Source organism: Apodemus sylvaticus, chromosome 18, assembly GCF_947179515.1.
Source record: "Apodemus sylvaticus chromosome 18, mApoSyl1.1, whole genome shotgun sequence".
Lineage (NCBI taxonomy): Eukaryota > Metazoa > Chordata > Mammalia > Rodentia > Muridae > Apodemus > Apodemus sylvaticus.
The window spans coordinates 23,222,162-23,234,241 of record NC_067489.1 but is presented as its reverse complement, the minus strand read 5'-3'; the positions used below and the strand labels follow the sequence as shown (position 1 = coordinate 23,234,241).

Sequence of the window (12,080 nt, the reverse complement as noted above, 5' to 3'; positions counted from 1 at the left end):
CGTATGAAATGTCTTCCTGAGGAGCCAGCTATATGGACAGCAGGCGTCCTAGCATAGATACTCACACCTTATGTTGCAGTAGGGAATTTTGTCTTTTCACAACTCCATTTTGTGACAGTTCTGAGCAACTCCATTTTGTGAGAGTTATGAGATTCATTTTTTATTTACAAGTAAATGAAATATTTCTTGAAAAGAAATGTAAACTCTGAGATAAGGAAAGCAATATAAAGACATGATTCTTGACTCCACAATGACTTGTGAGGGGAGGTCAGCCACTGTTTCTTTCAGTAAGGCCGGGCTGGGCTCCTGGAGCCCACCTGCAATCCCACAAGCTCGAGGTCACCCTGGTTTACATGCGAGTTCTAGGTCAGCCAGGACTGTGTGTTAAGCCTGTTTGAAGAAGAAACGCAAAACTAATACACAATGATTTTGTTAAAAAAACAAAAATCAAAATCCCATGATTTTTCATGTTGGCATCCATGAAAGAATGAGATCACTTTTCAATGTGATACTCTGGTCCAGTGTGTGAGGTGGCCAGGTGACAGCACCTGCTCTCTAGAACAGTCTCTGAGCAAGGATTCAGTACTCGTCCAGAGTGTCCGCACGAGGAATGGAGAGACCCCGATCTTTAAGGGCCTGGACCTTGAGCTTCTCTGCCTCCAGTCTGGTCTGCTGTTGCACCCTCTGTTCTTCCAGGATCTCTTCAATGGACACTTGCTGAAGGGGCGTGTCACTCTCCTTCTCCAGGTCCTGCAAAACAGGCGGGTTTGAACGACTTCCCATGAAGACTAACAACAGACAAGCTAATGGCTCTAAGGACAAGCAGATTCCATAAGACATGCCTTTCTTCCTGCAGAGACAGCGGCAACACTGCTACAGAACACAGGCGAATCCAGACACACGGGTTGACACAAAAGTTCCGGCTACATAGTCTCATGTTAGTCAGGGTTAACTTTATATTAAAGAATAGGGAGATAACTTAGTGGACAAAGTGCTTGCTGTGCACTTGTGAAAACCCAAGATTGAACCCCGAGAAGTTACATAAAGTCACGGTGGCTACAGAAGACAAATATTGTATTTTACAATTTCAACATCTATTTAATTTCTGGGGTTTGTTGTTCGGAAGAAGGTATAAAACCTTGATTCAAATGTACACCACACTCTTACTGCTGTAGGCAATAAACTGTTCCTCTGTTTCACTAACTAGGAGTCTCTGAATAATACTGTCTCCTCTGTGGTAACCACTGATAGAAAACATCATGAGGCTAGGTAAGTCATTCTAGTTTGGTCTAATGCATCATTTCTCTAGTAATTTGGATAAACATAATTATATATATATATTTGGTTTTCTGAATAGGGTTTCTGTGTAGCTCTGGATATCCTAGAAGTTCCTTTGTAGACCAGGCTAAAATAAAAGACCTCTGCCTCCCAAATGCTAGGATTAAAGGCATACACCACCATGGTTGAATAAATTATTTGGTTTAATAAAAATAAATAGAGCTAGACACGGGTTCAGATCTTCTGGAGCTGGAGCTATAGTCAGTTATGAGATCCCTATGTGGCTCTGGGGGTGAACTTGGGTTCTCTCAAACAGCAGCAAGCACTCAATTACTGAACCATGTCTCCAGTTCCTTTTATGACTTTTGATGAGAAGGTTTAGAGAGACACTGATCACAAGCATCTGCAGATGTCGCAGTCTGCATGTTAACTGACACATGCCTCCAAGGTCGCAAAGCTCAGCACTGTGGTATCAGATGGCGGACTCTCACCAGGAGATTAGAAGCCACGCAAGTTACATAAGTCACTTGGGTCAAAGGTTATCTGCTTAAAAGTATATAATCACCCAACCCTTTCCTTATACCCCTGGGATGAAGAAAAGAGAGCTGTTCCTAGCTCTCTTCCTGGTCTTCAGTATGTCACTCACTGAGCTACTCACCATGACTGTGAAGCATCAGCCCTCGACAGCAAACGCCCTTAGTGCTGGGATCCTTCGTCATCAAGGCAGAATCCAGGCACTTTTTGTTCATTTAGGAACTGAGGTCATGCCTAGGCTAGCCATACACTTCCTATCTCAGCCTCCATGGGGTACCATTAGAGACCACTTATGCAATGTAATGCTTTTCTAACTAGGTTCTGGTTTTCTTGAGCTTTAGTACAGAACCTCTTCAGACTGCTTGCTAAGTCACACAATCACCCTTTAAAGAATGCACATGCGCACTGCGTTCGTGCCTAGTACCTACAGAAGGCATCAGAGTTCTCAAAACTTAAGTTACAGATGACTGTAAGTCACCATGTGGCTGCTGGGAAGTTAACCCAGGTTCTGTGCAAGAGCAGGCGCTCTTAACTGCTGAGCCATCTTTCTAGCCCTACCACAAAAAATATCTTAAAATGAGGCATTAATACACTTTATAGCAGTAGTTAAGAAATATGTGCAAGTTTATGTGTATGTGCCAGTGAAGGCTGACACAGGGTGTCTTTACCTCTCTATCTTATTTTTTTGAGACACAATCTCTCAAGGAACCTGAACTCTTGGTGTGTGCTAGACTGGCTGGCCTGAGGTCACAGCATGTGTTTTCACCTCCTGGTGCTGGCGCACAGCCTTGGACCACCACGCCTGGCTCTGAAGTGCCGGGGATCCACACTCAGGCCCCCAAGCTTGTGCAGCAAACACTCGCCCAGCAAGCATCTGCCCAGCCCCGTGTGCTGCACACAGTCCAAGCTGAGCTGAAAGGCACCATATAGCTGAGACTAAGCTGACTGCTTCCAACATAAATCAGTCTTTAATTTCTTCTTCCTTCCCTCTCTCCTTTTGTGACGCTGAGGATTGAATTCAGGGCTTTATACATGACACCTAAGCACATTGCTACTGAGCAAACCGACTCCTCCTGCCCCATTAATTTCAGCCAGCCTCTCAGGCACTTTGATTTTCCTAGCAAACCCAATAGGATTCAAGGTTTAAATATACTTAAGAATATGTGAAGCCGGGCGGTGGTGGCGCACGCCTTTATTCCCAGCACTTGGGAGGCAGAGGCAGGGGGATTTCTAAGTTCGAGGCCAGGCTGGTCTACAGAGTGAGTTCCAGGACAGCCAGGGCCACACAGAGAAACCCTGTCTCAACAAAACAAAACAAAACAAAACAAAACAAAACAAAACAAAACAAAACAAAACAAAACAAAACAAAACACAAAGAAGCCGTGTTCCAGAGATAGCCAAGGTTGTACCTTGTACTGCAGCTGTACTTAGTAATGTGTGACAGTCACTCAGGTGGTACTGGTTTTGAAGGTATGAAGGGGTCATGGAAAGCAGCTCAGGCTTGACACTGAGAGAGGCCATGAAAGGCCATTGATGAAGGTGGAGCCTTAGTTTTAGCTGACAACCCAGGACTGAAGGGGTCATACAAAGAAGCTGAAGTTTGGCGCCAAGAAGAGAGCCTGTGAGAGGCTGCTGGTGAAGCCTTGTTGCAGCAGGAGACCCCAGTGTATTGGAGATGCTACTACCATGGGATGATCACTGAGGACAGCAGCAGTGGCAGTGGAGTGGATCAACCTGAGCTTGGAGCTACAGAGGCAGAGCTGGAGAAGAGATGCCTGACCACTGGAGGAGCCCAGAGGATCATGTGTGGATCCCAGACAATGGAACAAGAAGTTGTAATGTTGGTCTGGAGAGACTGCTCAGTGGTTAAGAGCACCAACTGCTCTTCCAAAGACCCTGAGTTCAAATCCCAGCAACCACACGGTGGCTCACAACCATCCGTAACAAGATCTGACGCCCTCTTATGGAGTGTCTGAAGACAGCTATAAGATGTTCAAAATGCCAGAGCTGTGGGATACCTGCTGAGGAAAGATGCCAACAGGGAGTGGAACCAGCCAAAGAGAATTGTGCTGCAGTCACTAAAGATGAAAGGAGTTGGAAATCTGAGCAGTGCTTTGACAGCAGACATGGAGATACGGTTTGGAGTTTGCCCAGCTGGGTTTTGGTCTTATTTGTTCTAGCATTTCCTATGACATTTTGGAACTGCAGTGTATGCTTTAGGTGTGTGATATGCTTTGACTTTAAGTGATTGAATGAATCTCACAAGACTTTGAACTTTTAATTGAGACTGCAGTACACTCTGGGGAAATGAACTAAATTTATTTATGTTATATGTAGATATCACCCCATAGACTGTGTTTGACAAGCTAGTGGGGAGCCAGGGAGTGGCACTATTTGGAGGTGTGGCCTTATTGGAAGACATGTGCTACTGTGGGCATGGGCTTTAATACTCACAGCCTAACTGCCTGGAGGCCAGTCTTCTGTTGACCTTTGGAACAAGATGTAGAACTCTCAGCATCTCCAGCACCATGACTGCCTGGATGCTGCCACGTTCCTGTCTTAATGACAATGGACTGAACCTCTGAACCTGTAACCCAACCCCAATTAAATGTTGCCCTTTGTAAGAGTTGCCTTGGTCACGGTGTCTGCTTGCAGCTGTAAAACCCTAACTAAGACAGCCTCAAACTAGAGTCACCTACCACAACTTCCTAACCACTGGGATTTTAGACATGAGTCACCACACCTAGCAATGCTGTCTCCTTCTTTCTAGCTGAGAGAATGTGGGACAAAAGATATGTGTGCCACCCTTGCACAGCCCATGTTACTTTGTACTGTTTGGACATGTGCTATTGAAGCAAATACCAGCAATATTGTTTTCTATCTGATAAAGCCAACAATATTTTCCTAGAGAGATCAAACCTTTAAAAGTCAAAGGCCGCAGACCAACGCTAATGACCTGCAGTGCTGCTCTGGCACCCACAGCTTCCTCAGCTCGTGGCTCCTGTGGGAAGCTTGGTGAAACTGGAAAGCAGCAGCTGGCATTGATACCCAGAGCCACGGCAGCTTAACAGTCTCACTTACTATTTCTCCTAGTAGGACCACATTTTCTCCTCTGACCACGAAAATCCCTCGCGGAATATCTCCGTACTTTTTGCCCACATGAATTCGCTCCACAGTCTGATGGAGTACTAAGTTAGCTGTAAGCACACAAAGAAGAAACAGGTATTTAGTTCACATCGTTGACTATAAGGCCTATAACTCAATTATTCAGTCATTTTTTCAATTTCACCAAGTACAACAAGCCATTTATGGAAATTTGTTTTTTTTTTGGGGGGGGTGGAGGGCTGGGGAGAGGGTCCCAGGGGTCCCACTCTAGCCTCAGCTAGCCTGGAAGTTATGATGTAATCTAAGCCGTCCCAGCATCAGTGGTGAGTCTCCTGCTTCAGCTTCTTATACATGCTAAGATTACAGGTATATTCAGTTTTAGGAGACTTTCAAAGAAGTAAGGGGTATTTCCGATTATGCTGTGCTAATGAATGAATGACAGTGGGAATAAGTTACGTCTGTTTCATTTCACTGCCAGTATCAACATGGTCCCTAGGAAAATATGAGTGGAAATCTGGAAAACGTAGCCTAGACAACTATCAAGATTGAAATGCTGCATTTTAGAAGACGAGCTACTTTACTATATGAATATATTTTAGTATTTATGATTCGTGTAATCCAATATAAATTTTATGAATTAGGACATAGAAACAATTTATATAATCATGCATGGTAGTTTCGGTATTTGCTTTTTATCTCTTCATAGCACTTCAATGAATTTAACTTAAGGCTTAGAACATTAACTTCTTAAAACTATTTTTCTCCTTTGAATTAGTACTATTTGCCTCACCTGAAGTAAAAGAGAAGTAGTTTTGCTTTGGTTTGAGAAGGTTCTTGATCTGTTTCCAAAGCGACCCTTTTGCTCTACCCATAAGGAAGGTCCCTGGGAGTACGGGCACTCAGCTGGCTGTGTGCACCTCCTGTGCTCTGCCTTTTCAGCTCTGCTCTCTCATTCAGATCCAGTGACCGAGCAGATGACCAAGCAGTGCCAGTGTGAACTCAGCCCCCAAGGAGAGTTTTAGGAAATGACTTCTACCTGATTTTCATTGGACAGGGAGGGACTTCACTCAGGAAATGATTTTAAGGCTAACTTTATTTCTATCATTTGGCTCCCTCTAGCGGGGAAAATGAAAACACCAGAGAAAATCAGTTTTAGAATACAAAATTGTGAATGAATATACAAGGTTTTGAAACACCTAATCATAGTTTTAAAACAATTTACTCACCCCAAACAGTTCCAGTAGGCTGACACATGTGGAAAAGTTAGAGATAAGTAAATTTCAGCATAAAGTAATGCCAAAAAAATTTAATGGGATCATAACCAATACATACCAAACTGATCAATGCTTCTTAAAAAACCTATAAGTGTCCTTCCATCTCGAAGTAGGACCAAGTGCTTTTCTGGGGAAAGGAGAAAAGAGCTTTGAAACAAAGGTGTCAGTTTCAGTGAGTTTATACAGTATCAACAAACATTTAGTTACTAGCTGTCTAAACTGTATCAGACCCTTTTCTAATGTATTTAGGATGGAGTTCTGTGTACAATGTGGGAGGGAGACTTTAGCCTGGGATGTAAATGACATCAGTACTGCAAAGACGGGGCAGTTAGTGCTGCAGAGTTAGAGAAGGACATTGAGTGGCCAGGAAAGCAAGTGGTTCTGGCTCTGATGTTACATTTAACCCTTTTAGAATCTTTTTTTTTTTTTTTTTTTTTTTTTTTTGGTTTTTCGAGACAGGGTTTCTCTGCATAGCCCTAGCTGTCCTGGAACTCACTCTATAGACCAGGCTGGCCTCGAACTCAGAAATCCACCTTCCTCTGCCTCCCAAGTGCTGAGATTAAAGGTGTGCACCACCATGCCTGGCAAGGAGAGTGCATTGGCCAGGCTTTTAGAATCTTATAATCTCTCTACCTTAAATAGAGAAGCTTGGTCTAGATGGTTTTTATTTTTCTGAGAGGGTTTTAGTAACCTAGTTGGGCTCAAATTCACTACTTAGCTGAAGATAACCTTGAACTCTAACACAGACACACAGACAGACACACAGACACAGACACACACACAGACACACACACACACACACACACACACACACACACACACACGTGCGCGCGCTCTCTCTCTCTCTGATTTAGTTTATACATGTGAGTACACTTGCTATCTTCAGCCACACGTCAAGAGGGCCTCAGACCCAATTACAGATGGTTGTGAGCCACCATGTGGTTGCTGGGAATTGAACTCAGGACCTCTGGAAGAGCACCAGTGTTCTTAACCACTGAGCCATCTCTTTAGCCCCCAACCTTGAACTCTTAAATGCCCTTCCTCCATCTAAATTCTGGGATATTGGAAGTTCTGTTTACTTTCTGTGTCATTAGCTAAATCTCTATTCCCTTAATCCTAGAATTACTTCAACATTTTCTTTTCAATCAAGGAAATCTAAAATGAAGACATGCTTTCGAGTGGCTGGATGTGTGGCTGAGAAGCAAAGTCCCCAAACCCTAGGTTCAATTCCAGCAGCAAAATAAAATCTAGAAATGCCTCAGACAGGCAAAGAGATGTGATAGTGGTCTACAACAGGAAGTCAAGTAAAAGCTTTAAAGACTTTGTGTTGTGTTTGTCTATGTACATGCTTGGAGAGACCAGAAGTTGGCATCAGACCCCTTAGAAGTGAAGTTTCTGACCGTTCTCAGGGAACCTCGGATGTGGGTACTGGAAATCACTCTGGTCCTCAGGAAGAGAAAGAAGCATGCACATATAACCACTGAGCAGTCTGTCAGACTGAATTCAACATTTATTGAAAGCTCTAAACCAGTGGTTTTCAACCTGGGCGTAGCAACCCCTTTGCGAGCCAAGGACCTTTCACAGAGGTTGCATATCAGGTATCAGATATTTACAACACTAGTAAAGTTAGTTCTAGGTTTTGTATTCATGGTGTGTGTGTGTGTGTGTGTGTGTGTGTGTGTGTGTGTGTGTGTGTGTGTGTGAGAGAGAGAGAGAGAGAGAGAGAGAGAGAGAGAGAAATTGATCCATGGCCCCACCAGCTTGTTTTTTTTTTCTTCTTTTGGTTTTTTGAAACAAGTTTTCTCTGTGTAGCCTTGGCTGTAGCTACTAGCTCTGTAGACAGGTTGGCCTTGAACTCAAAGGTCCACCTGCCTCTGCCTGTCCAGTGCTAAGATTAAAGATATGCACCAGTACAGCCTACAAAGTTATAGTTATGAAGTAGCAACAAAAATAATTTTATGCTAGAGGGTTGCCACAACATGAGAAACTGGTTTTTTTTTTTTTTTTTTTTTTTTTTTTTTTTTTTTTGGTTTTTTGGATTTGGTTTTTTTGAGACAGGGTTTCTCTGTATAGCCCTGGCTGTCCTGGAACTCACTCTATAGACCAGGCTGGCCTTGAACTCAGAAATCTGCCTGCTTCTGCCTCCCAGAGTGCTGGGATTACAGGGGTGTGCCACCACCACCAGGCGAGGAACTGTATTAAAGAGCTGTAGTACCAGGAAGATTGAGAACCATTGCTCTAAACTATTCTGAGTCACCAACATCATGAATTTATATTTACTGCAGGTGAAAGCATGAAAATTCCATCTTGTGATAAATACAACAAAATGGTAGGATGAGGACATCAAAACACCCACTCTGGAACTCTCTGTTCAGTTCCATGAAATAAAAGTTCATTTAACTTCAAAAGAATGAGGAAACATGAAAGACAATGTATAGGAAAACAGGAAGTTATAATGCTCAAGTATGACTAGAATGTCTAGAGATTTACAGAAAACAAACCAAACAAGCAACTCAGACTACCTAGTTGAGAGAACAGGAAAGGCCAGAGAACTAAGACAATCCTCAAGAACTAGAGTTAAAGAAACCAAGGAAAGGACAGAGGCTATGTGGCTCAGTGGGGCTAAGAACACTGACTGCTCTTCTAGGGGACCCACACTCACTTCCCAGCACACATATCAGTTAGCTCACAACTGCCTCAGTTCATGAACACAACGCACAGAAGCACACGGGTACACACGTGTGCACATAAATAAACTTTTAAACAAGACCCAAACACACAGCACAATGTATAGTGTTGCAGAGGAGACAACTTAACCATTACAGATGGTTGTGAGTCACCATGTGATTGCTGGGATTTGAACTCAGGACCTTCAGAAGAGCAGTCAGTGCTCTTAGCTGCTGAGCCACCTCTCCAGCCCTGGTTTGGCTCTTTTCTAATTCCAGTTCCAGGGCGTGTGATGCACTCTACTGGCATCCTGCACACATGCACTTCATATAAACTCATTATTCATGTAGGCACAAACATATAAACAGTAAGTAAATAATCTTAAAAAAAAAAACCAAGGGAAAAAAGATACACCTAAATATAAATAAATCTTAGCCAGGTTGTGGTGGTGCACGGCTGTAATCCCAGCACTCTGGGAGGCTGAGGAAGGCAGATCTCTGAGTTCGAGGCCAGCTTGGTCTACAGAGTGAGTTCCAGGACATCCAGGGCTATACAGAGAAACCCTGTCTCGAAAAAACTAAATCCAACATATATATATATAAATCTTTAAAAATATTACAGTTTCAAACCAAAGCTAGGCAAGGTGGCCCATGTCTTTAACCCCAGAATTTTTGTTTGTTTTTCAAGACAAGGTTTCTCTGGGTAATAGTCCTGGAAGTCACTTTGTAGACCAGGCTGGCCTTGAACTCACAGAGATCTGCCTGCCTCAGCTTCCCAAGTGCTGGGATTAGAGCCACCACTACACAGTTTATAACCCCAAAATTTTATAGACTGAGACAGAAGGAATGTTGTGATTTAAAGGGGCCAGCCTGGCAGCTGCCCTTTCAAAAATGAACCAAAACAATAAAAAATAAACAAAAACCTAAAGCTTCTGACAGCAAAATCCAGACTGTAAAGATTGTCAAACGAGCCAAAGTTGTAATAAGTCAAGATACTCATGAAGACACACAACTGAGCAAAGATACAAACATAGTTAAGCCGGGCACGGTGGCATACATATTAAATCAGAGCGATCGAGAGGCAGAGGCAGGGGCATTCTAGGATAGGCATGACTATGTTGGTTGGGATCCTGTCTCAAAATAAGAACAAAACAGACAAACAAACAAAAAAACCCAACAAAACAAAGCAACTCGAAAATCCAAAAAGTTCCATAAAGATTGGAACAGACACTCTTTCTGTGTGTGTCCCTGTGGAGGAATAAAGGGTGTATATCAAATGGTTTGAATTTTAGTAATTGAAATCCACAAAGAATGAGAAGGCTTGAGAACATAAGCATGTTTAGTAAGATGGCAGATTTGTTGTTAGGTAATCCAGATATCTAAGGAAATGTGAAGGTAAAAAGTTCCACTAAAAGAATATTTCATTACACTTCATAGATAGGCTTATAAAGTAGTATATATGTGTATGTAGCTATAATATACATATAAATCTATGTATGTATAATATCTATATCTGTAGATATAAATAGATGAGCAAAGTTTAATATGTTTGTCCCATTCAATACAATCCAAGCTGTTCTCTAATTTGCAAACTCACACAAGACATGTATAGACTTTTACTTGTTTGAAGTTGTACAAATCACTTTGTTTTTGAAAAGTCACAGGATTGAAATGATTTTAAAATGCTGATTAAAGACCAGAGAGATGGTTCAGGGCTTAAGAGCACTAAGGGCACTGGCTGTTCTTCCAGAGGACCCAGGTTCGATTCCCAGTGTCCTCTTCTGGTCTCTCTAGCACGAGGCAAGCACACGGTACACATACAAACATTCTCATATACATCTATTTTTTAAAATGCTGCTTTAAAAGTTATCTGAAGACTCATGCACAGGTAAGAATGGGGGGGGGGATGAAGGTGGGGGCTGGAGAGATGGTTCAGAGCTCGTGTTGCTCTTGCAGAAGATCTGAGTTCCTTTCTCAGCACCCACACTGTGACTCTGTAACTCGGTCCATAACTCCAATTCCAGAGGATCCAAAGAAGAAAAGGTCATCTGGCTTCGAGGATACCAATATGCACGTGGTTTATTTACATGTAGACAAGACATGAAGACACAACAAATAAAATTAAACCATTAAAAAAAAAACCCATAGGGCCGCGGTGGTGGCGCACGCCTGTAATCACAGCACTTGGGACGCAGAGGCAGGCGGATTTCTGAGTTCGAGGCCAGCCTGGTCTACAGAGTGAGTTTCAGGACAGCCAGGGCTACACAGAGAAACCCTGTCTCCAAAAACAAAAAACAAAAAACAAAAAACAAAACAAAACAAAAAAAAAACCAAAAAAACAAACCCAAACCAAAAACAAACAAACAAAAAAACCCCAAAAAACCCACTACCACCACCACCACCACCAAAAACAACAAAACCCCCACAAAACTGTAACCTCTTGGTTTGTACAGGACTAACCTTTAGTAAAACTGTCAAACAGAAAACAGTAAGTTTGAAGTGACTTAGCATTTGCAGAAATAGCCAGCTATTACGTTCGACACCTGTCTCTACAACTTTAATCTGAAAGTGCTAATGACCCTCATAGAAAAAGAAGACTGCAAGTGGCTATACAACAGAAAACCTGCGTTTACTGCTAATTAAGTTCAACTGCTGTTGTCTTAACATTTTTTCGGGTTTGGTGAGTCCTTCCTATAAGCATCCTCCATCCATCCATTGTCAAATGTAACTTTGGAATGCTGCAGTGAAGGGCAGAGCATGCGAAGGAAGTCGTCTGGGCCACTTTGCGTTCACAAATCGGATGCTGCGCCCCTCGGAAGGAGTTTCGCAGCTTGCGGGGCGGGGAGGTGTCACCAGCTCAAGGGCAGAGGAGGCAGAGTGGCGATGGACTCCGAGGCTGTGGAGGAAGACCACCGGCCCGGGCCCAGAGATCAATCTCGGAGCTCCTTCTCAAGGGATGCCCACTCGAAAAGGGGGTCCCACACCAAGCTTCCCCCAGGGAGAGGTAGGTACTCACTGTCGATGTCCTCGATCAGGCTGGCGGTGCCGGGCATATAGTTCATTTTGAGTTCTCGCAAGGTTGCACCGGACGGCCGCGAGGGCGTCCAGTCGCCCGCCGGCGGGACGCGGACGGGAACCCGCCGCTCACCTGCACCTCAAACACCGCTAGTCGCCGGAAGCGTTTCAGGTTACCCCACCCACTTCCGGTATCGCCTGTCCATCC

At 43.4% G+C, this 12,080-nt stretch overlaps 1 protein-coding gene across 1 annotated transcript; it reads right to left on the bottom strand.

Moving 5' to 3' along the window:
• Positions 1–133: 133 nt before the first annotated feature.
• On the bottom strand, positions 134–12,044 carry Lsm1 (LSM1 homolog, mRNA degradation associated). The gene is made up of 4 exons (XM_052162002.1): positions 11,874–12,044; positions 6,250–6,318; positions 4,894–5,009; positions 134–750 (listed from the first exon to the last, which is right to left on the bottom strand). Exons 1-4 carry the CDS (start codon positions 11,917–11,919, stop codon positions 580–582), a joined length of 402 nt encoding a protein of 133 aa, XP_052017962.1. The 5' UTR covers positions 11,920–12,044; the 3' UTR covers positions 134–579.
• Between the last annotated feature and the right edge of the window lie 36 nt (positions 12,045–12,080).